The following is a 26,573-nucleotide window of genomic DNA, read 5'->3' as shown; positions in this document are numbered from 1 at the left end:
AATAATTATAATATTAAATTTAAGTTAATTTTAAGTTTTTATTTTAAACTCTAGCAGCCCACCTGCAGGATCACTGAGGCCCACAAGTAGGCCGTGACCCATCGGTTGAGAATCCCTGATCTAATATCATTTTAAGGCTCAACATGTATTGCAAGCATCATTGTAGACAATAGGCACCAATACAGATTTAAAACAATTACAAGAACACAGACCACAAGAAAACAGAGCATTTTTGAGCTATTAATACTGTTATTTAGTGTTTTTAACTTAGGGTGTACTCACACTATGCTATCCGAACTGTGCCCAGGCACATTACCCCGTTCATTTGAGAAGTGCGAGTGCTCTAAATCAGGCTCAGGAACAGTTCAGTTGGCTGTCCTTGGCCCGGTTGGAAGAGGTGTGTCAGTGCGGTTCAGTTGGGCTTTGGCATGGTATGCTTGTAGTGTAAGTACAAGGCGCACCTGAGCCCAAAACTGTAGATGCGACGTCACTTTTAAGGGACTGTTTCATAAGGATTAATTAATCATTCTTACTTTTCAGTGAATGCAAACCATCATAGATTATTAAAGACACAAACCCCTCACTGCACCACAGCTGTACCTTCAGCACACCTCCTAATAAGTGCACTACGAGGACTTTTATGAACATTTATGAGTGTCAAAAGTGGCTGATCTGTTCAGCAAAATATTTGACTGCATGTCACTGCATCCCAAATGACTTAAAGATATAACTAAAGCAATGTCTAAGCGAGAGCGCTTCTGTTCCTATTAACTGAACAGTCACATCATTGATGATGTAATCGTGTTTAGGTTCGGAATTCAAACGGCAGTTTGAGTGCAGGTTGTCGGTGGTAAGGGGAGAGGGAACAATTGCGCTTCGGCATGGTTCAAGGCAACTGTACTTATTGTGAGCACGCCCTTACATTCTTTTGTAAATCTGTAATGTAAATTTTTGTATTGCAAGCATCATTGTAGGCAGTAGGCACCAGTACAGATTCAAAACTATTGATTTGACATTGGTACAGTAAAAAGATAAGCAAGTAAGCAGGTGAAACTCACCTTCTCCAATCATAGAGACGCCAATAGACATGCCCATGAACTTGCTCTTGGTCCATACATGCGTGTTGACGCACATCTGTCTCTCCTGGCATTCTGCGTAGAAGCCTGACACAGGTGGATGATGGGAAACTTGCTCAGCCACAAAGCGGACATTATAACAGTCTGATGCACACGAGGAGCCCTCTTTGGGGATGCCTGTCGGAGATGCTGCCTCTTTGGGCACATTCCAAGAGCAGTGAAAAGTCTCTCCGATGATGGGGTTGTAGGGCTTCTTGGCAATGGCACCTTTGCGACCTTCATGGAAGGAAGTGAGATAATACTCCACAAATCGAACCATGCGGTCCATCGGGCTGGAGCCATCAGTGATGGCCACAAAAAGGTCAGGATGGGACATGAAGTCTGCATACATTTCCAAAAGAGAGCGCTTCTCCAGGATGAAAGTCGGCAGGACCACCTATACACCCGTGAGAAGTGAAGAAGTACTTTATTCAACTGATTTAAAGTGTCCATCCATTAGCCTACATATTCAATTTTGTTTATTTAGCGCAAAGATTTGTTTCAAAACTATTTCTAAATTCAGTTCTAATTTCCAGTAAACAAATAAATGAACAATAATAACGAAGTGTACTCAAAAAAATAAGTTATATCCAAAAACACAACCTATTCTTATGCCCCATATGATGATGCAGACGTCTCCAAAACCAGACAGGTGGACAAATCTAAAGTTTATTAAAACAAATATAAATATGCATATAATAAATAAAACAGCTAATAATAATAATAACATGATATGAATGCAAGTCATGATTAAGCTGAAAAAAAGCCACCCGACATGAAGGCATGGAGGCAGTGGTTTTTATATTTTTGTAGAAAATAATAACTTTTGTAACATTTTAATGCTTTAATTTTTTCATATGTGAAGATATTTATGTATTGCTGTATATAAAGCAATGTGTGAGCTTTCAATTGGCCAATGGCATGGTCTATTTCAGTTCTTCAAAATAGCAATGCGCCTTAACACACCTTTTTAGACCTGCACACCCATGAGTCCACAAAGTGGCGCAAATGGATTTGCTATTTAAACAATGTGGCACTAAACATGAAAATTATGGTTGCGCTGGTCTAAAAATACCAACAAATCCCACCAAACATGTCTTGCATCTTATTGCGCCGGGTGTATAATAGGACCCTACGTCTGTCTAAGGCAGGGGTGGGCAAACTAGGTCCTGGAGGGCCAACTCTAATCAAAAACACCTGGATAATGCCAATCAGTGTCTTCAAGATCACTAGAAATCTATAAGCAGGTGTGTTTGATTAGAGTTGGCGCTAAACTGTGCAGGACACCGGCCCTCCAGGACCAACATACTGAACCACAACCCTCCAACTGTCAGTTTTAATAGCGCTATGACAAAAAACAGAAATGGTGAAAGGAGGAGGCGTCTGTTAGGTTGTAATAACTCTCCCAAAACCCTTTGTTTCTGAATGAAAAGCCTACTTTACTACATCCAATCAGCTTGCAGTAGAAAAAAAAAACCACGCCCACTGTTTTCTCATTTAATATTCCATTACTCTAGAAATTGCAATGCAATACAAAAAATAAAAAAATAGCCTCAGCTTCCATTTCAAGTGCACATTCAAGGTACAAAAGAGCTTTAGTGAGGTTTGAGAAAGACACAAGCTGAAATGAGAGCCATTAATGAGATGGAGCTGATATACCCTGGTGAGGTCCATGCCCAGTTTGAGCTGAGAGAGGAGGTGCAGAATGACGCTGCGCTCCTCTTCCACTGCACCCAGATCCTCCTCCTCGGATGGAGAGGAGTCATCCACCTCCTGTGTGGCATCAATCTCCTCCTGCTCCTGAAAAACATACACACACACACTCCATTAATTCATCCTACTCAAACAATAAAACATTAATCACAAGAACAGTACTAAAGACTCAAACTCAACACCATTTGACATAACCATCTAAGGTCTTAACTTTTTTTTTTTAAATGACAAGAAATGTTTTGGTTTGTTTTTGTTTACAATAAAAATTATAGTAAATTCTGTTAACTAAAAATGTATAAAATAGTTTAAATAAATTGTAATATTATATTCAAATTTAAATATTAGATAAAATTGTAAATATTTTTAATTAAAATTATATTTGACTATTAAGGGCTAATATTTTTGGAACTTTTTTCTTTTTTAATATTAGAAATATTTATTACCATTGTTACCATGTTAGAGATTAAAGATCGTTTCTGGACATGCCACTCATTTTGAGTGGTATAGAGGTACTTGAATTACGATGAATGAGAGTAATGGAGATGCGCAGATAAATTTTTGCTTTTTTAACCCTAAACAGGACTTCAGTTCTCCGCAATTGTATTTGAAATTGGCCTAATATTATCATTTAAAACATATTCAAGTATACAGATACTTCTAAATCAAATTCCCAAGAAGTTATCAAAACTTTTTAAGTTCCTGTATTTTACCAAAACATGAAAAATGCCATGCCAAATATACATGACTTGTCCAGGTTTTTTGACATTTTAAACAACTTCTAAGTTCAACTGTTTCTTTAAAGTTACAATATGACTTCTTCCAGTCCTGGGAATCATTATTTTAACATTCTTTGGTTTTAGGTATTGCATATAATCAGACTCTTATCTATGATATTCTTCGCTAGATATGACCTGAATCCTTCCTTCAGTGTAAGTCTCTAATTTCTCTCCACTTTCTAAAGAAATATGTAACTCTGAAATAACTAACAGCACACCTATTGCAACTGGTTGCACAATTCCAGACATTATTTAAACCCAATACAGGTTATGTTTCTTTCATTTAACCCTTGTGTATTGTTCAAAACTTCTACCCTTCCATTATGTTCGTAGCTTTTTTGGCCCATTAACTTCCATTATAATGACATTTTTTTGATTGCAAAGCCTTGACATCAAATAACCAACAATTCTTGATTGGGAGGAGGTCAGACTTTCTATTGTTGTGGTTGATCATCAGTTGGCACGATTAACTCTTAAGATGGGCCTGTGCAAAAAAAAAAAAAAGTTTCTTGCTTTTATATGGAGTTCTATGTAGTATAACGTCAAATTGCGGTGTGCTATTTATATAAATACACTTACTATATTTACTATGACCTGAGAGCTAAGGTGCTTATTTTGATTTCCTCAGACATACTAAAGTATGTTTGCAAAAGGTCTCTCATGCACAAATGCACAAGAGGACGCACACTACTCTATATGACTCCATATGAAAGTCAGAAACTAAGCTTTTTTGCACTGCAACTGATGATCAGCAGCAAAACATACAACTTTTATCTTTTCCCAACAGGGAGAGCCATCAACAATCAAGAATACATCATATGTTGTCATGAATTTGCAATCAAAAATATAATTAAAGGGGAAGTCAATGGGGCAAAAACATAATGAAAGGATAGTCAATTTACCCAGAGTCTGCATTGTTTAGTTTTTCCAAAGCATTTTCCAAAATAAGATTTGTCATCAAAAATCATTCCATTTGCTGTAACACAGTAAAAGTTGTGGCCAAATTAAGACGCAAAAATCACCCTAGAGTGGATAAAAACATCCCCAATAGCACACAAGTGTTAAACTCCAAACCCTAAATAAAAGTAAAAGAAACGGTGCTGCTCGCCCCAGCAAGCATGACTAATGAAACCCAAATAAAACACTGTAAATATGATTGTTTTTGAGATTAATATATCTCTGCTATGCTGCTTGTACAGTTAGGTGAAGCAAAATATTATGTAACAAGCCTCATGTGGAAAAAATATGCACAGTAAACATTTAACACCGCAGACAAGTTTCCTCAGGTTAATAGGGAGCCCTGTCTACTGTCCGACATTGAAGGAGTCTTCGGTGTTTGTTTACATGAAGGTAACTGAAGCAAAGAATTACTCTTCAGGCTTGCAGCATGAGAGGCTTCTCCAAAAACAACAATGTCAGTAATCAGAGATTAACACAAGCGCCAGTTATGAATATAATCATGTACGCCTGTGTTTTTAACATGCAGAGGCCCTGAAACACGCATATATTTGGATACTTTTGTGGCAAACTTTGGACAAATGAATGTCAAATTGTATAAACCTCATATTCAACAAAATATGAAGTGTCATTTCTATTATAAACACGGACTTTAAGCCAAAATGAAGCACAAAAGAAGAGTGAAAAATGTATAAAAATGCTGATTTTTTAAAAAAAATGTAAACAAATGAAAAAAACTAATTTCAACTTGCACTATATTTAACTAACCCAAAACTCATACAACTGTTAATCTCATTCAACAAGTTAAAGTAAAAAATATGCCAGAATTATTTTTTATTTACTTTTAACAGTGGAAAAAAGCCTGTGTAAAACAGTTACCTGCAATTCTTACAATGTTATAACAGTGAATTGTCGTACAAAAAAAAACTGGAGACTGCAAGTATTGTGAAGCTATGAAAAAGAAACCTCTTTAGCTCACCAAAGCTGTATTCATTTGATCAAAAACACAATATATGAACAATTCTAACTATCAAAATGATACAGCTTTGATTTTTGGTCCTACATGAGATTATCTAACAGCTATTTTATTAGTTTCTAAGCCAAAAATTATGGTTATTATAGCTTTTAACCAATATTTACTAAAGAAAATGAATAAAATGTCATTCGTTGTACAATGGAATATGGTCAGTGGTGGAAAGAGTACTGAAAAATCATACTTAAGTAAAAGTACCATTACTTGCCTAAAAATGTAGTGCAAGTAGAGTAAAGGTATCTGCTGTAATATTACTCAAAGTATAAGTAAAATGTAGACATTTCAAAAGTACTCAAGAGTAGTGAGTAGTAAGTATTACGCTGTAAAAAGCTGATGCATTTGCATGTAATTTGTGCATGTTTGTGTAAAGGTGAAATTCTGTAGTGCAATTAGTTATTGCCCAGCAGCAACACAATCTCATAGGACGTTAATATTAGGTTAGATTTAGGTTGTGACGTCAGGTGGCCAAAATTCAATGTCTAGCCAGCGTCTAAGGAAAACATTTTTTTTATGCTCAATAACAACGTCAAATGACATTGAAATTTGGTTGATATTTAGGTTGTTAGAAAGTGACCAAAACCCAACGTCGAGCCAACATCCTAAACAAACATTATATTTATGTCAAATACTAACATTTATTCGTCAGGTATGGCAACCAACATCAAACTTAGTCATAGTGGTAACGTCCACACAACGTCAAGCTGTAACATCATACATAGACATTGATTTTAGGTTGGATGTTGGACAATGACGTTGGCTTGACGTTGAGTTCTGACATCAACCCGATTTTAATTTCCAAACAAAATGCAATGTCCCCACAACGTTGGGTTACAATGTCAATTTGATGTCATGTTGAAATCTTATGCCTGATGGGTGTTTAGGGCCATTTCGGTCAACAAAAAGTAAACATCCGTCATCTTTTCATCAGTGGCATGCATCTAAACAGTCTCTCTGGGTCAATGCATGTAAAGATTTTGGACATCTTCTGGGACACTTCTAATGCCTCCAAAAATTTTAAATCATTTATAAATCGCCCATGTTTTAAGGTTGCTCATTATGATGCGATTTAGCTTTAATGTGTGATTTCACTGGACATGAATCACAGGACTGATTTTTCTAATCCCCATAGTCAAGAAAGAAATAAAGTAGTGGCAGCAGGTTGAAGGAAAGTAGTGGAGTAAAAGTTCCGGTACTCAAAGAACATACTCAAAGGCAAGTAAAAACACACATTTTTAAAACTACTTAGTAAATTACAATTTCTAAGAAAAACTACTCTATTACAGTAATTTAAGTATTTGTAATTTGTTACTTTACACCACTGAATATGATGAAACAGTGTTATTTATTAGTCCCAACAAGATACAAATGTATTGTCAATTTATACCTTGCAACTATCCTTTAAATGACTAAAGCCACTTTCTATTTCCACCAAAAAAAGATTAATCAATCAATAAATAAAAGCAGACCATTTATTTCCACGTGACATGCTTTTAATATATAAAGTCACTTTTGTAAATATATGCAGAACCCAAAATAGGACTTATCATTGACCCACACACAAGTGTAATGAATACATCTGTAGGGCCATCTTTAAGTGTAAACCCAAAGCTTTAAAAGCACTGCTGTTTGCTTAATCATGCCAAGCAGCCTGAAATAATAGCATTCCTCAACAATTTTTGACAACTGTTGGCTCTAACCAATAGTAAACAAGCTTGCTATTGAATTACACCTGTGGTTAGGACTTTTTGAGCTTAAGTTGCAAAAGAATCACTCAGAGAAGTTAATTCTGAACAAAAAATAATGCTAATAAAAAAAGTTTGTAGACACTACATGGTTTTGTTATCTATTTTGTTATCTAACACAATGCAATTCATGCATATTTAATTGCGACTTAAGTATCCAAACACTTTTTCCCTCCAAAAATGATGAATTTCCAAAGCCATTTACAATTTTTAATTATTTTTTCACAATTTTGCACAGATATACCACTTTTTGTTCAAGACCTAAAGCATTAGAACTTTATTTCATCAATATTCAAAGATTATTCAAATATTTTTTGCTAATGAATCACACCAAATACAAGACTGACTGTCTTCACACTTAGCAAGAATGATTAAACTTGTCATAAAGCACATCTTACCAAAACAATATCACAGGAGTCCATTTCTAAAGGTTCCAGAACAGCTCCCTCTGTTTTGCCGTCATCTTTGGTGATGCTGGGTAGCGTCCCTCCATTCTTCAGGATATCGGGAAGCTTCGGCTCCAGCCACTCGAGGGCAGGGCCTACAGGACACACAAAACCCGACTCAGGGGTGCTCATATCACCGGCACACCAGCGCAATGCCCAAAAGCCAACAGCTGCCTCTAATGCCACAGGAATTCTGGCCGTTTAGCGCTCTAACAACTGACACAGAGCTCTCGGCGGAAACCTGAACCTAGGGTCTCACCGTCTGCACGAAGCCCTGCCCATTGTTGACTTATTTGCCTGTTGGCGAGAAGACTAATCTGGCGGCTTTTGTTTTGTTCCAGTATTTGGGAAGTTCAGAGAGTTCACAAGATGCCTTGATACTTTCTACAAGAGTGTAAAACCAGGGTGGTCTTGGAATGAGAGGTTCACTTGCGGTTTCTTTCCAGTTTGACAGTAATAAAATATGTATGATTCACGACTGGGCTGCGCTTAACTAGTGTGCGCAACTAGACTTTTTTTAAAGTTAGTTTAGAAGGCCAAGGACTTTAAGCCAATACGAGTTCAAAACTTGCATATCTGACAAGCGGTATGTTCGTTCAAGGACTGACAACCGTATGGCAATACAATTTGGTAAGTCTGTCAACTGGCACGCTTGAGTGACGCTAGCAGAGCTCTGGTTACCTGCAGAAGTCTATCAGTGGTGGATACAGTTCCTCATTAATTATAAAACTATATTCCACTCCCTGAGAAGGGCTCTGGGTCATAAATTCTACAGGAACAAACATGACCTGAGATTATTGGATTTGCAGCAGCAGAATGCTTCAGTTTGTTTCTAATATGGAGTGAAACTAATTAGCAACTTATGTTCTGCTATCGCTTATTTTGATGCATACAAACACTGAGATGTAAGCAGAAAGACCTGCGGCACCGTGTATTTCGATCTTATCGCACTGACCTGGATTACATATAAGGATCAGTGAGTCGCGAGTGAATATGTGATTTAAGGTATTCAATAACTGTCTGATAGCGGATTTGGAAATGTAGAGTTCTCTAAAAGAGTCTACATTATTTATATTTGGATTGCATTTCGACAGTTAATATACGAGCGGTACATAAACTCTACAACACAAAGGTATTCAACAAATAGGAGGGCCATACACATTCCATTTAAACATTAAGACATGATGTTTTTACTTCTGAAAGGTTTAATGCCAATAACTAAAGAGTGTTAGAGAAGTAAAGGCTGTTATAACAGAAACCACTTGCACCAAAAGATGAGGACCACAGCTCAAATAATTAGCTAATATTTGGCCAATTTAAGATTTTTATCTGATTATCATCATATTGCCACAGCCATATCACCCTGCACCCCAGACCGGTGACTCACTGAAGCCAAGCAGGGCTGAGCCTGGTCAGTACCTGGATGGGAGACCACATGGGTAAACTAGGTTGCTGTTGGAAGTGGTGTTAGTGGAGCCAGCAGGGGGCGCTCAATCTGCAGTCTGTGTGAGTCCTAATGCCCCAGTATAGTGAACGGGTCACTATACTGTGAGTGAGCGCCGACTTTCGGGTGAGACGTTAAACTGAGGTCCTGACTCTCTGTGGTCATTTAAAATCCCATGGCACTTCTCGAAATGAATAGGGGTGCAATCCTTCTGTCTTGGTCAAATTCCCTCCATCATTACCCATCATGAGATCTCAATCATCCCCATACCAAATTGGCTCTATCATTGTCTCTCCACACCATCTATAGCTGGTATGTGGTGCGCACACCGGTGCCATTATCCTGTGGCTCCTGTCACATCATCCAAGTGGATGCTTCACACTGGTGGTGTTGTGGAGAGACCCCCCTCATGATTGTGGAGCGCTTTGGGTGTAGGGCCATACACAATAAATGCTCTATATAAATACACACTACATTTCTTACCTATTACTTACTTACTAATCTCAGACTGGCTGAAAAACTGAGCAGTTGTAAAATCTATTAAAACATATGATATTTGCAATATTTTGCACATCCTGCCCAAGTAGTGGACATCAGCCATTAAAAAACATTAAAAACATTAATAATACACCCACCCAGTAAGGGTGAAGCAATTAGGATGAAGAAGAAATACAGTAATATTGTTCTAAACACCAAATAATCTAACTATAAGAGTAAACATGCGAAAATCTGTTAAACCCTGTGCCTTTTATGATTGAGTGAAACATTATTAACTCTGTAAATTCTTACAAAGCACTCAATGTTAAATACACAAAGTGGTCTTGCAGGGTTTTTTTGTTTTTGTTTTCCTTGCAGAAGCCAGCTTATTACTTCAGTTTTTAATTGGAGTGATGCATTTTAAAGTGCCAGTAGTGAGCATCTATTTTATGATCAGCGTGTTTCTTTCTATTCACTGAGAAAACAACACTCATCACTGTCACTTTTTATCCAGAAATCCATCCATCCGATCAGAGTGGATGAGGGGTGGAGTGAACGCCACATTATTCAACTGTCACACAACATTCTTCTGGCACTTTTTACATTATCAACAAGAACAGACATATAAAAACAGAGTAGAAATTAAAACGTCTCTACACTGTGAAAGATTTCTTTAGTAAGATAAACATCTTCTGAAAAACAAGCTGAGAAGTAACAATATAGTGATTATACCATATCATAGATACAAACATTAATGTCTCAACCTGTAAAAAAATGGCAAACTTCAAAAGTGCTTTCAAGCAGCCACAGCTAGGCGTTCTGAGTAAAATGTGCCAATTTTCAGCAGCCCAAAAACATTTTGGTGGACATAATGTGGTCTAGGCCTAGAGGTCAAAAAATGGGTGGAATATGGAAATGCAAAACTAAATTATGTGCATTCCAATCACTCACTAACTTTAAGGGTTAGTTCACCCAAAATGAAAATTCTGTCATGAATAACTTCAAACTCATAACCTTCCAAACCCAGCCTGACCTTCGTTCATCTTCAGAACACAAATTAAAATACTTTAGGGCGTACCACACTATGTACAGTTGCCTTGAACTTGGCCAAAGCACGCTTGTCCTCCTTCTCATTTCCTCCGACGGCCCGCACTCACATTGCATTCGCACCCGAGCACGCTTACGTCATCGTTGATGCGCTGTTCAATCCAAGAAGTGCTCTCTCTCAGCACAGTGCTGATTTCTTTAGTTATATATCGTTTTAGTGGTTTGGGATGCAGTCAAATATTTCGCCGAACAGATCAGCCACTTTTGACGCTCATAAACAATCATAAAGTCCTCGTGCTGCAGGAATTAGGAGGTTTGCTAAAGGTGCAGCTGTCGTGCAGTGAGGGGTTTGTGTCTTTAATAACCTACAACAGTTTGTTTTCATTGAACTGTAAGAATGATTATAAATCCATATGAAACAGTCCCTTAAAAGTCACGTCTCATCTTTAGTTTTGCGCTTTGCAATCACACTACAAGCATACCACGCCTGAGCCCAAGTGAACAGCACTCTGGCACACCTCTTCCAACCGGGCCAGGACCGGCCAACTGAACCTCGCCTGAGCTTAATTCAGAGCACTCACACTTCTCAAAAAATCCGGGAAACGGGCCTGGGCACGGTTCGGATAGCATAGTGTGAGTATGCCCTTAGATAAAATCCTCATGACAGTTGAGGTATATAGAGGATTACAGCACTTAAATTTCATCTAAAATATTTCATGGGCAGCTGTAGCATAATGATTAGAGAGATAGACTTGTGATTGGAAGGTCGCTGGTTTACTGTATGTATTCACTGCTCTGTGTGTGCACTTGGATGCAAAGCATAAATTCTACATATGGGTTACCATACCTGGCCTAAAATCACGATCTGATTTAAAGATTAATTTGTGTCCAGAAGATGAAGGAAAATCTCAGGAGATTACAATGACATGAGGGTGAATAATTAACAAAACTGTATTTTTTAAAGTGAACTGACCCTTTAACAACTCAAAATATCTGAATGCAAATAAAACTTAAGAGCTAAATTAAAGATTTTATATTGTAAAGAATGGCTTAGAGGTCTACAAGTACACACCCTCTTGCTGTATGAGCGCAGCACCAATCAATAACACCGGTGATGGAAGCTGTGCTTATAAATAACCCTCTTACTGTCCTTTACTGGAAGAGAAAAGCCTTCACTTAACATCCAAGCACTGCTGTGGCTTATGAATATAGCAAAGTCAGGTCATAAATGAAATGTGTGAATCCCAGATTTGTTGCATTATGAACTTAATTAAAAAAATTTTTTTAAATTAAATATCATTTGTTTGTCTGATGTCCTTTCAATAAAAGGTTTTCTTTGGGCAATTACCACTTGGCATGCATACAAGTAATGCATTATATGGAATTGATGAGGTATAAAGTGTGTGTGTAAGCATATGTAATGATACACTCTGCATTAAAGAGAAAAACCACAAGGATCAACATAAATAAAAGATACATAAAACACTCACCACTGAGAGGAAATTTCTGCCTGGCGACTTGTTGGAGCTGCAGGATATGCAGGCAGTCACTAAGGCAGGTCATGGTGGCCAAAGACGTGGCTTTCAGCAGCAGCAGGTCTTGGTCCAAGGGAGAGGGACCCTGGGAAGAGGGCAGACCCTCAATGCTCTGGATCAGGTCTCTGTGCTGGCCCTGGGCCTGGGTCATCATCTAGAACAGGACAGAAACATTTTTCACTGCTTAACTAACTTCCTACATTTCAAGAAGCAAAATCAAATGTGCAACTGGGCCTCTAAAAGCATCCTCTTTTTCCAGTGCAATTCCCAGCAGCATACTTAACAAAACACAACATTTAGCATAAAACAATAACAATAATAATGTACATTGCTCTGCATTTTTAAATATGTTAAACTGCACAAGTAATTCAATGTACAAGAGAGCAAATTAATTAACGGTTTCAGAGTCAATTTGTTTTAGGGCAATGACATTGTGATATTAAATTGTTCTGTGAATATACAGAACTTTTCCCAGAGATGGGTTGCGGCTGGAAGGAGGGCATCCGCTGCGTAACAACTCGCTGGATAAGTTGGCGGTTCATTCTGCTGTGGCGACCCCGGATTAATAAAGGGACTAAGCCGACAAGAAAATGAATGAATGAATATACAGAGCTCTAATCCTCTATGAGAGTTTGTCTAAAATATATCCTTTGTGTTCTGAAGGTGAATGAAGGTCAGGCATTGCATTGCCATATTCCACCCATTTTTTGACCTCTAGCCTAGAGCACATTAAGTCCACCAAAATGTTTTTTGGGCAGCTGAAAATTGGCACACTCTTCTTAGAACAGCTAGCTGTAGCTGCTTGAGAGCAGTTTTGCAGTTTGCCATTTTTTTAATAGGTTGAGACATTTACATTTGTATCAATGATATGGAATAATCACCATGTTTCTTGTCAACTTATTTCTCAAAATTGTAAAGCATGTAGAGCATTTTAAGTTCTTCTCTGTGTAGCGATATGAAATATATATCATTTGAAATGACACCTCAGTATATAAATGAAATGCAATTAATCTATGTTAAAGCTACTTTTTTGAATTTTTTGAGAAAAAAAAAATACAAATTTAACCTTGTCCCAACAGGAAAAGCACCAACAGTCAAGAATGCATGATTATTCGGTGTCATGGCTTTGTAATCAAAAATTAATTATAATAAAAGTCAATGGGGCAAAAACAGCTATGCACATAATGGAAGGGCAGTAAATATGCCTAGAGTGTATTGTTGAATTTTTGAAATTTTCAACGCATTTTCCTAAAATATGTGTCAAAATAAGATTTGTCACCAAAAATCATTCCATTTGCTGAAACACAGAGAAAGTTGTGGCCAAATTAAGAGTCAAAATCACCCCAAAGTAGATGAAAACATCCCCTACAGCACACAAGGATTAAAGATCATGCAATGTGACTATTGCAATGTTGATGCTGAAACGACATATTGTGCAAAACTACTTTGTTTAATAAAATTTGTAAAATAATTATAAACAATTAAAAAGAATATACTGGCAGTTTACGCAAAGCGCTACGATCACTACAATACAGTGAACAGCAAATCAGATCTCTCAAACTGTTATCAAAGCACTGATGATGTTTGTTTTTAATTATAAGAACAGCATACAGTAGCATTATGTTCATATTCTATGCAGCCCACGCACAACAGGCTCCAATTAATTTGGCTGAGAACAGACAGCTCTGGCTCCCAAACGCTAAGCGCTCTTGTGGTAAGAGGTGTCATTCTCACCTCTCTGGCCTCCAGCAAGTGATCGGGCAGCAGTGACTTCCTGCTGGAATAGAGAGAGGAGCCGCGCTGCAGCTGGGACAGGCCCAACAGAGCATTTGAGTTCTGGCTGATCCTGTGTTGAGATCCTGGAGAGCTGCCACTGCCCTGAGACGCCATGGAGAGACTGCGAGACTGCAGCGGTGGGTTTGTCTGTGGGATAATGAATATTAGTTCACACAATTAATGATCATTTTACGTACATTTACACAATTTTTCATCTCAACATGTTTCTATTGCTTCCATAAAACAAATTAAGATATTTTACAGAAATGATAGCACATTAGAGATTATTATTTACAGCAAAGATCCAAATGATAAAAATCTAAATAGTTATTTTTGTGCATTTTTTGTCTTATTAGGTGTTTTCTAGGAAACAGAGCTGTTATACGTAATGATTATCATACCTTGGCTGCACATAATTCAAAGACACTTAAAAATGCAAAGCCAAATCATCACATTTGTTTTATAGGTTTCGTATAAGTTGTTTTTTTTTTCCCTTATACACAAGATCAGGTTGTATGGCTTTAGTTAAATTCATAAATAGTACATGAATTAGTCAACTTTAAAACAAAATAATACAGATCTTTATTTTAACGTTGTATTTGTATATTTTGAACTCCAATTACAAGTGGACTACAATTAATACTAGTAAAATAAGGCTGCACAATATATCGTTTAAGCAACGAAATCACAATGTGCGTAATCGCAAAAGTAACATCACAGGATATGCCATGTTGAGTCTGAATTATATTTGAGAATTGTCGTCTCGTTTCTAGTCCAAAAATCTTTAAAACGTTATTTTACTTAACCCAATACATTAGCAGATTGTTTTACTCGTGTTCCTTTAAATTAATTTTGACCTATTACTTCTGAAATAAAAACTAAATATTTGAACTTGATTTAAAGGTTTTTTTTTAAATATATTTGGACTAGAGACAAAGTCAGAAAAGTATAGAAAGAAGTAAGAAAAGCCTTTTTTGCATTGTGATTATTCAATTTCTGCCCCAGAATACTATTAGACTGTCCAGAAAAAAAAACTTTAAATGTAACAATTCAAACCATCTTGTGAAACTGTTTTCAATTCATTTCATGTTTATTAATATAGCGCTTTTTACGATGTAGATTGTGTCAAAGCAGCTTAACATAGTTCTAGTAAAGTCCAGATTTCAGAGTTGAAGTTCAGTTCATTGTGGTTTAAATTTCACTGCTAAAAGTTCAAACACTGAAGAGCAAATCCACCGAAGCGCAGCTCCACAACTACCGATCCGATTCGGATTGCAATATATATCGCAGACAAAGTAAAAATCGCAATATCAGATTTTCCAAATATCGTGAAGCCCTAATGTAAAACATTTTCAGCTGGTCCAATTACAACCCCTTGCTTATGCAGTGGAAACGCTCAACTGCATTAAGCAGCCACAGGACGATGGGTACTGACGTGACACATGAATGTCAAGGAACATATTGCACAAATGCACTAAACAATGTTTTTACACTATTTTTTAAAATGAACAAAACACACAGATTAGAATCTAAATAATTAATACCAACTGCCATACACATCAACTTAATTTGATTAAAATGGATTAGCTCATTCAACAGCACCTGTGTTGCACTAATCACACATGTGATGTCGGACCTGAATATGGCTGTGTGATTTGGGGAAATTTCTAACTGCAATTTTTTTGACAGATATTGCGATTTTGATTTAATTTTGTAGTCAAACTTTAGCTCAAAAATCTGTATTAGCTTCTTACTCCTAAAATAAAGTGAGTGTAAAGAAAGGAACTGAAAGATATTAACTTACTTAAACATTTATTCAAATTTGTTTTTAAATATTTAGAAATTAAACATTACATTGTTTCTCTAGAGCAGGGGTGGCCAACCCTGTTCCTGGAGAGCCACCTTCCTGCAGATTTCAGTTGCTACCCATAACACACCTGAACCAATTAATTAGGACCTGAACACCACGTGATGATTACAGGCAGGTGTGTTTGATATGTGTTGCAACTGAAATCTGCAGGAAGGTGACTCTCCAGGAACATTGCTAGCCACCCCTGCTCTAGAGCAAATAGTAAGCACAACTAAAGTGACCTTAAGTTCAACTCAAATTAGGGAGATATTAACAAAAAAAAAAAAACGGAACAACACTCATAAAAGCTATTCTGTGGCTTATATTGTCTAAAAATAAAATAATGATCACAGATGCTACACAAAATACCCTGACATTCAACGTAAAGCTGTGGTACTGCAAAATGGCAAAAATATGTGTGAGACGGAATTGTATATCTCCAATCGAGCATATGGAAAGGGTTTTAAAATGTCTCTTTGGTCACTGCATTAAATGGCACCGTGATGTTAGCAAGGTTGTGAGTTATGTTAGTCATCTCCTGTTGCCTTTGTAATGTTTTTCATATGGTGTAACTGCCATAGATATATACACTAGATATCGCATAGGGACCCTGAGCATGCGTCAATAGCGCCGCCACATTAGTACAGTGCTCCCAGGACAAATGTCATTCAACCGCACTAGTCAAGACAGTGTTATTACGTGAAGATGCGGGACTTTAGCGATGTCTACGGTTGTAGTAACGAGCAAACATAGAAAAACAAAGCAAAAAGGCAGAACATTTCATAGGTAATGTTAAGTTTTTTTCTGTTTTTGTATGTTCTGAACTTTTGTGCTAATCAGGTAACGTTATTGATGATAACAGTCACTTACTGCATTCACCATAAGGCAAAGGAGCTCCAACTTGCACTAAACACTCAGCTTATGCTAGTTTTGTTGTATAAAATCAGCTAACAATGCAAAAGAAATATGACAACGAGATGCTGCGCTGCCAGAAACTTGCATTATATTGTCGGCTAGTGAAAGAGTCGTTCGGGGGATTCATTCACAAACGAATCGCTCCCTTCGTCAGTATGAGAAGTGAAAGCAGGAGAGGAGGTGTGTTTCAGGACATGATTAGATCAAATTTAACAGGGAGGGTAAATAGTACATTTCTGTACACACAAACACAAGCTTTTTGTCAGGAATGCCCATGCTGTCACTGATCGATAAATGTAGAAAAGTGATTTAAAATGATAATTTTCGTAATTAGAAAAAAAACGTACATACTAATATCCAGGAAAACTCCCGATCATAGATATATGTGTATATGTGTATATCTCTGGCTTTGGATGGCCACAGTCCTCCACTGTACCTTGGTCTCGCATTCATTTCAAAGGAGCGCTACCCTGTACCAAGATGGCGGCGCTATAGACGCATTCCGTCCAATAGACAACAATAGGCCAGGCGACATCTAATGTATATATCTATTTGTAACAGCCACACACAACTAAAATTGTACTTTGCTGTTGCCTGCTACTAAATTGAGTGTCACTGGCAATACTTTAGTTGACTTTTTAGCAAGACACTCCTCATATAGCCGCCTGCGGTGCTTTTTCTGGAGCTGGTTGTTGTATTTCCTCATGCTGGCAACAATTCTGCTACAGCTCTTACAAATGGTCTGTTTTGTTTGGTGTCTTTGACTTTAAAACCAAAATATTCCCATATTACCGACATGCTGTTTTTCATATATATATTTATTTATTCATCTATTAATGCTTCTGAAGCGGCAGACACCATCATCCAACTTGTCCATATTTCCTGCTTGTTTTTTATTGTGGGCGTTCCGCATAGTTTGGTCGACAATTCTGATTGGGCAGAAGAAAAGTGTGCTCACTCTATTGTCTAATAAGACGGTCACACACAGAAAGCAGTCAGGCATTTGCTCTGGGTGAGGGAAATGAAATAATATATATTTTATTTATTTTACGTATCACAGTCTCTTGCGATTAGCTTTCGATTAATAGCACAGCCCTAATCCTGAATAAATAAAAGAGAAGAGTCTCAAAGAAATATGAACACGAGAGATGCGTCGAGATACATGATAATAGCAGGTGAAGACGGTAATGCATTTCAGCTAACAATCTTTGACTAAAAAAATTTTAATACTGTTAAAAAATATTAATATTTAATGTTAATACAAGGCGGAAACCAGGCCTTATAATCTGGATTAAATGTTTTTGCAGGAACGTAACTGAATAGGTCATCAGAAAGGCCACTGAGCATTACGCTAGTGTTAACAGTATTAAAGGTGTCTGGTTGTAAGTCTCACCTTGCCCATGGCTTCTGTGTGATGCTGTGCACAGACCTGCAGTCGACTGACCCAGTGCTGTCTCTCCTTTGCATCTGAGGCTGAAGTTACACAAGCAGGTTTTATAAAGAAGCCTTTTAATATAAACTACTATATCAGACCAGCAACGCATGCAAGTATATTGAGCATTTTATTGGTGCACCATCTAGAGTTGGTTTATTTGGATTAAACCACTCACTTTATAGAGAAACTTAAAAAAGGAAGCGAAACCACTTTTTAAAAAGCAGCATAATAAGAAAGAGTGAAGGAGATCATGTGACAACCTCTGAGTTTGTATTGCTCTCCGCTGATGGCGTTGACAGTGAAGGTGTGTGAATCTTCATCGCTGGGGGAAATCACTGCTCCGCCTAATGGCAGCGAGCCCCGGGGTTTCTGATTCCTGGACTGCTCATTCACAAAGTATTCTAGCAGACCAGCCTCATTGTTGAGCACAAAATATCTGTTGTGTGTGGAGGGATACATTTTACATCAATATTAGAAGATTCATTGGGGTAACGCTGGTTTTATATTCGCACATTCTGACTTTCTCCTTAATAATATAATTCAGAAAAGTATTGTTTGCAAAGTCTAAATAGGGAAATCATATTAGCAGCCAAAGTGCAACACAGTTCACAGTTATTTAAACAGTGCTAATGTTGTTTTGAAGTCAGTCTCACATGCGATTTCAGACCGATAGTCAAAGTCGTGTGGTAAACAATATAGGAACCGTCTCACAAGTTGCCAATGAATGAACGTGCAAATATAAAACCAACTTTACCACAATGGAAGATTCTTGTTTTGCTTAAACAAAAGGCCAACATTGTATCTATCTACCTGAAATTGTGTATATATACATATTTGCATATACACATGTACAGCATAATATATCAAAGAAAATATGTAATATATATATATATATATATATATATATATATATATATATATATATACACCCTATCTGCTGAAATTCCAAAGATTATTTTGAATCTGAACATAAGACAAATACATCAGACTTACCGATACTGCCATCCAGTCACCAGATTGGTGTATTTCATCAAATATCCATCCACTTTTTCCATTAGGTCACTAAAGTTGATAAAAAAAGTAATTAAGCTTCATATTATAAAAAATATAATAAAAAAAATTAAACCATTACCACAGGAACATATTACAAGATATCTGTATTTATATAACTATAAAGCAGCACAATATACACAGGATGCTTCAGGTATTCCCTGAGAATAATAACGTTAGCAGATAAAGGTCCACCGTGTATATGCATATGAATAATATATAACGAAAGTAAGGGGGGGTTGCCATCCTGCCTAATAAACACATACGTAACGCGTTTAGAAAAGTACGATTGGGAAAGATATGGGTAAAATATGATAACGAAACCATTTCTGAATGCCATGCTTGAGTTTTGTTTACTCCGGGAATTGAATATTAAACAACTTCTCATCACATTATTTCTTTCAGCTAATCTATATCGAGTAGTTCTGTAAGTAAACACTAAAGGAGGATATCTGAGTGAGGTACCTGTACTGCCAGGATTTGGAGCCCGTCCTGCCTGAACTCTGTGAGCCGCTGTGATGCTCCAGCACGGCTTCAGTCTGCATGATTGGACCCTTTCTATGAACTACAACAGCGATCTAACACTTCACCTGCCAGGCAGAAAACACAGTAACCGGTTTCATACGGCGAAGTGGACTGTTATGACAGCGGTTTTAACCATCTCTCTCGTTTAATACTCTGAATTAAAGAACCACTGGCATGTTTATGTCTCGTGCAGCCATGACAGAGCGTGAAGTCATTCGCGACCCCGCGTCATGTGACAGGAAAAGCAAATTAATGAAACGACAGAAGCTGAACTATTTGACTCTAATAATGCTACGTATTACATATCGGACATATAAATATAGTTTACTCCACTGATATTTGGTATATAGTGATGTTTTATTTTTGAAACGCTACATTAACCCACTTTTCAAATTAAAAGTCCTAACAAGAAACAAGAAGGAAGAGCGCTAGCTCAGCTCTCGTTCTGATTGGCTAGATGTGATGACACCACCCTCGTGACGTTCAGAGTTAATTCATGAGGTTTCGTTTGTTTCTAATGTTTATTTTAATCGAAGTACAACTCTTCCAAGCAGTTTATCTACTTGAAATATATATGTTTAAATGTTTTAGATGGGTAAATCTTTTTGCCAACCAAGACCACCAAGTTTATTTAATCACTCTGCAAAAATAGTATTGTAAAATATTTTTACAATTTATAATAGCTGTTTTAAATTGTAACATATTTTATAAAGTAATCGTTGTCTTAAATGTCACTTTTGATTAAATTAATATACAGTGCATCCCGAAAGTATTCATAGCGCTTCACTTTTTCCACATTTTTTGTCACAGCCTTATTCCAAAATTGATTCAATTAATTTATTTTCTCAAAATTCTACACACAATACCCCATTATGACAATGTGAAAATAATATTTTTGGAAATTGTTGCAAATTTATTTAAAAAAAAATAAAAAATAAAAAAAATCACATGTACAGAAGTATCCACAGCCTTTGCTCAATACTTTATTGATGCACCTTTGGCAGCAATTACAGCCTCGAGTCTTTTTAAATTTGATGCCACAAGCTTGACACACCTGTCTTTTGGGAATTTTTGCTGATTCCTCTCGATCAGGTTGGATGGGAAGCGACTGAGTACAACCATTTTCAGATCTCTCCAGAGATGTTCAATAGGATTTAGCTCTGGTCTCTGACTGGGCCACTCAGGGACATTCACCGAGTTGTTGTGAAGCCACTCCATTGATATGTTGTGGCGGTGTGCTTTATAAAAATTTTATGAAAACGATTAAACAAAAGCATCAATCTTTTAAAGAAAAAACTTGCTGACCCCAGTAAATTACATGGCAAGCTTTAATGTAACAAAAGCTTGCATTTTCATATAAATGTGGTCATATAGAGCTTTGTTTTGTTTAAGAATCATTACTAAACTGTGTTTAAAAAAGAAACAATCATCAGTTCCTGGTTCCCTCCTAATCCCCAGTCGATTCAGCAATGTTTATACTATTTTAAAGACATTGCGCAACTAGAGCAATCCACTGCCTTAATTAACAGAGCAAAAGATTTCAACTATTCTTCTTTGGAACCAAATACATGATCATTTGATCTCCATTATCAAAATTAAGTGATTTAATACAATGAAGCAAGAGAAATGTTTGAGATGTCTGTTAAGATTTAGATGACAACAAACTATTTTTTTTCTGTTTTCTGTCTGATCTGTTATGCAATCATTTTATTAGACATTTTTTCAGTTATGTACTTCTCTGACATTGTGTATATAGTCTATCCCTTTTATACTTATATGCTTACATGTTTCTGTATGCATTTATGCGTATATGTGTGTTCTGTTTATGTGTACATATATATAATTTGTAATTTTTTTATTTTGTTTCATATTGTTATCAACCATATATATGCATAACCAATATACACATTGAACCAAGTCAATGTTGAGGAATTCTGTTATTACCATTGCTGATAACCGTGTCTACTAAAAACAAAGTTTAAGTAAAAAAAAACAGACAAAAAAATGTATATTTAAATAGAAAATTGTAAAAAATAAAATAAAAATAAAAACATTTCTCAACTAAAGTATTAAGTAAAGTAAGCCACATTGCACAATATAAGCAATCTTCTGTAATGTACCATATTTACTTTACCACAGATTCTTTTATTCATCCTCTAGCCAACTGTCAACAGAACTATTTTGTCTTCGCATATATTTTTGCTGTTGGACAATGACTCACAATTTGGTTATAAAGAACAAAGTAACACATTCTGCATCCTGTCATAATGAAAACACAATTTTTTAAGTAAATATAAACATAGATTACTTATAAAGCGTTCAACCACCTGAATGTTGACTCCAAATGCAAAGTAAAAACATTTCTGTTCAATTCATTTTATTGGGAAAAATAAACAAACGTTGACAATACAAATAATGTCCCGACAGTCAAGGAGGTGATGGATTGGTTACAAATAAACATTTCTTTAAATAATGAGTCATTAAAAGAGACAGAAGAAACTATAAGGGATTATATGAGGTGGATTTTTTCTTTGTTCTGCATAGACTTGTCTTTGGTCTTGACATCAGTCTCATAGCTTGGCATTTTCAAATGATGTCTGTTCATCATCTTATTGGCTATATGCTCCTCCATGCTCAATGTCAATTCAATTTTTTATCCACACAGAATAGTTAAACAGGTTCCACACAACATAAATTCCCAGAAAAAAATTGCCAAATTAGATATTAAATAAATTATTAAATAACATGATGATAAAACAAGCTACATCTATTGAAGTGTACAAATCAAAGCATAGTGCTTACCTGAACACTACACTGTAAACCCAAGAGTCAATTTTATTAAATGAAATGAATGTAGTTAACTCAAAATTGACTGAAAGTTAATTCTACTCATTTGAAAAGAGTTCAGACTCTTTAAAATACCTCATTACATCAAGTTAAATGGGGTAAGTTCACAGTACTACTCATATAGATCAGTTTTTTTAACTCAAATGATTAGTTGCAATCGGTTTCCTCAAATGGTTTAAGTTGACTTAACTTACTGGGTTTTACAGTACTTAGTTGGTTTGAGTTCTCTTCATTTATTGAGTTTTACAGCGCTCAAATTACTTCGTTTACTCAAATGGATTAAGTTCACAGTACTCATTAGAATTAGTTTTTAAACTTAAATGGTTTGTTGCAATCGGTTTCCTCAAATGGTGAGTTACCTTATTTTTTTGGGTTTACAGTGTAGAACACAATCAAATTAAATCTGTTAAACTTGTGTCAATGAAAACTACGCATTGATTTCTCGTAAATGAAATGATGCTAGACTTAATACATGACGATTTAAAATGAGAAACTCAAACATAATCATTGTCAAATAAGTTAGTATTTGTAGCAAAATGACTATTTATGCAGAAATAATTGAAAAAAGCAAGTCCTATTATGGGTTTCACTCCTTTCTGACAAACAAAAACAACAAAGTGAAATGAGATTTTAGTAGTTTCTGTAAATCATCCAATGATACCAACTCTCAGTTTCTGTAGTAATGATTATATATTTAGAGAAAAAGGTTCTCCTATAAAATATAAAAGCTTGCTTTGAATCTTAGGAAACTCAAAGTTGTTTAGTCACACTGTTAAATCTATGCTCCTGCTGTCCTTGAGTGAATACCATGAAGGAAAGGCATTTCAGTTGAGGTTTGATTAAGAGTACAAAACTCCTTCAGTTACACAATAATGAGCTTAAAAAAACTGCACAGCTCACCAGTCCAACATTTCAGAATATAAACAATACACTTCATACGGTAAATACAAACTCATAAACCACACCATAAGAATCACTTCAATTGCATTCCTCCATCTGTCAAACAATTAAATCTCTTCATCTGACGGCACACTCATAAAGCAAAAAAAAGAAAATCATTCACATAGCAGCTAACAGTCCTACAATAAAAAAACATGGATATATTTACACACTTTACTTACGCAAAGGCTCTAAAATCAGGGTTACAGTCAAAGCTGCCATGTTTGTCTCGTATTACAGTTGCATTTTAATAACACTGTCCTGAAAATAAACGCACTGTAAATAAAATAATATCTTATAACACTAAAACGCTTACAAATGGTTAAAATCTCAAACAATGAATTGGTGTATTTAGTTACAAGATGACAGAGCAGCATCGGCACATGTTGCTCATTAAATATTATAGGATACAAAAAGAACAAGTAAAATACGAGATAAATACATTATAGATACCTTCACTAGTCTTCCAACACCTCAACAATAACAATCCAATCACATATACAGTGCAACTCCTCGGTATTTGTTCCCAATTTTTTTCCAACAACAACAAAAAAGGCTACATTATAAAAGCATTTATAAATGGTTAAAAGTGCCATACTGATGGCAACGTGCTACTGTAGTGAACTAAACCATGTAAAAGTGTTTATAGCATTGGGAAAATAAAAGATGCATACTTCTTGCTGTAGGCAAAGTAATGATCACACAAATTTCATCTGATATCTTATAGAGAACTATAAAAAGCACTTTCTCATGGGCTTTTGACAAGTTGATTGTTAGAACACAAATAATCTGCAGTTTTGGCAGGACAGCCCTTTACAACAAAACATCTGGCAACACATTTCAAGGTAAACAGAGAGTCTATCTTCAAAGCGGAAGTGTTTGTCAAATAACGATTAAAATAAAACGCACGTGTTTATATACAGTAAAGTCCAAAAATGCTATATTTTGTCAATCATGTTTTTCATTCCTTGTAGTGTCGTCACGATACTGGAATTTACACCTCCGATATGATACCTTGATAAATATCTATATTTGATACTATTTTCGATACTGTGGGAAACAAATTCCGCAACACAAAGTATTCAAATGAAGTAAAAAAGGGAAAAATAACTAAACCATATAATGCTTGCATCAGGTATTAGGGCTGCACAATATATCATTTCAGCATCGATATCGCTATGTGCGATCTGCAGTGTAGTTGGGATTATAGTTGACCAGATATTTCAGTTAACAACATAGAGGAGTAGATACAATTTTTAACCTTTGAGGGAAAGTTTGTTATTCACATGTGTTTTTAAGGCCTGACTGTAAGAATTTGAAGTAAACTAAAGTGATTTGGGCACAATAAATGAAACATTTCTAGCTTAAAGATTCATTAATTAACATTATTTTACCATTAACTCAATTAAAATTTAATTATTATTATACAGTGATTATTTAATTTCTGCTTCTGGATACTCTATAGAAAATGACAAATTATAGTTTTTTTTTTTTTGTCTGTTGTACTTAACTATGCTTGTCATTTTTTAAATGATATTTTATCCATATTAAACATTCCTACAGAATCATACAAATCAATCTAAAATGATGAATTCTTTACAAGCTATTAAAGTCATCTGGTCAAATTGCATTTATATCGCAATATACAGTTGAAGTCAGAATTATTAGCCCCCATGTTTATTTTTTCCCCAATTTCTGTTTAACAAAGAGAAAATTTCTTCAACATATTTTTAGACATAATAGTTTTAATAACTCATTTCCAATAATTGATTTATTTTATCTTTGCCATGATGACAGAAAATGAGATTTCACTAGATATTTTTCAAGACACTTCTATACAGCTTAAAGTGACATTTAAAGGCTTAACTAGGTTAATTAGGTTAACTAGGCAGGATTGGGTAATTAGGCAAGTTATTGTATAATGATGGTTTGTTCTGTAGACTATCGAAAATAAAATTAGCTTAAAATTTAAATTAAAAACTGCTTTTATTCTAGCAATGTTTTTTCCAGTATCGTGCAGGTATGCCAGCAGTCCTTAAGTCCAAAAGGCAATAAATAAACAATTAATTAAAAATGTGCAATCTCATCTTATTTTCTGATTATATCAAAAGTGTTCAAATGTTAATATTCTTATAAATGATTGATCTTCATACTGGTGAAAGACTGCGAGAGAATAAAGCCAGTATCGATACTAAACAAAAGCAAGATTGTATCATTTTAAATATATCAGTATCAATATGTTTGACAAAACGAATTCCTTGCACCATAATATCTTAAAACTCTTACAAATATTGATATTTTTGTAAATAATAAAAAATCCCAATTATTGTTATGATCTTAGAATTCTCAGGACTCAAATGTATATTGATCAAACTAAACAGTTTAGACATACCTACAGTACACAACAGCAACAAATTCAGTTCAGCACTTGCACTGACCTTGGCCCATTTACATCCAGGATAACTATAATGATAGTCGGAAATCATTCCAGATGACGATCAGCTCATACCGCAAATACGATATCAGGGGAGTAAAATAATATAACTGGATATTGTTCAAAATATCATTCAAGCTGATGAAAATGATAATATCGTCAGCCAGAATCTATCCATGATATCAAGCAATTAAAGCATCCGATGACAGAACTGCAGCACGCACTTTACGAAACTGCACGTTTTTGTGCCAAACATAGTAATGGTTATCTTTATCTTTCTTAAATGTAAACAGGACTCACAGGGGTTCTTCATACCAAAATGAAATATCTGTCATTATTTACTCAGCCTCATGTTAATCCAAACCTAGGAAGCTTCTGTTTATTTTTAGAACAAGAACAACAATAAACATATTATAATCAAATCTGAGAGATTTTTGACCCTCAATTAAATAATAAATGTGTGTTAAGATGTAGATTAGGTATCCAGATATTGGATATGTATTTGATTTGTAACTACA

At 35.7% G+C, this 26,573-nt stretch overlaps 1 protein-coding gene across 19 annotated transcripts in view; it reads right to left on the bottom strand.

Annotated features, from left to right (window-relative positions):
* osbpl11 (oxysterol binding protein-like 11) overlaps positions 1 to 20,052 on the bottom strand; it is a 35,235-nt gene extending 15,183 nt beyond the window's left edge. For all 19 annotated transcript variants that reach the window (XM_087268216.1, XM_087268213.1, XM_087268218.1 and 16 more), the window contains exons 1-9: positions 19,776 to 20,052; positions 19,254 to 19,322; positions 18,521 to 18,696; positions 18,219 to 18,298; positions 14,020 to 14,208; positions 12,241 to 12,439; positions 7,735 to 7,877; positions 2,775 to 2,915; positions 1,059 to 1,512 (exon numbers count right to left, since the gene is read on the bottom strand). In XM_087268216.1, coding sequence (XP_087124342.1) covers positions 1,059 to 1,512; positions 2,775 to 2,915; positions 7,735 to 7,877; positions 12,241 to 12,439; positions 14,020 to 14,208; positions 18,219 to 18,298; positions 18,521 to 18,696; positions 19,254 to 19,322; positions 19,776 to 19,855 — 1,531 coding nt within the window. In that variant the 5' untranslated portion in view covers positions 19,856 to 20,052. The remainder of the gene's footprint in view (positions 1 to 1,058; positions 1,513 to 2,774; positions 2,916 to 7,734; positions 7,878 to 12,240; positions 12,440 to 14,019; positions 14,209 to 18,218; positions 18,299 to 18,520; positions 18,697 to 19,253; positions 19,323 to 19,775) is intronic.
* Between the last annotated feature and the right edge of the window lie 6,521 nt (positions 20,053 to 26,573).

The sequence above is a fragment of the Danio rerio genome, chromosome 9, assembly GCF_052040795.2.
Source record: "Danio rerio strain M-AB ecotype USA chromosome 9, GRCz13ab, whole genome shotgun sequence".
NCBI classification, from domain to species: domain Eukaryota; kingdom Metazoa; phylum Chordata; class Actinopteri; order Cypriniformes; family Danionidae; genus Danio; species Danio rerio.
Note: the sequence above shows the minus strand (reverse complement) of the source record. Positions and strands in the feature narration are given on the sequence as shown.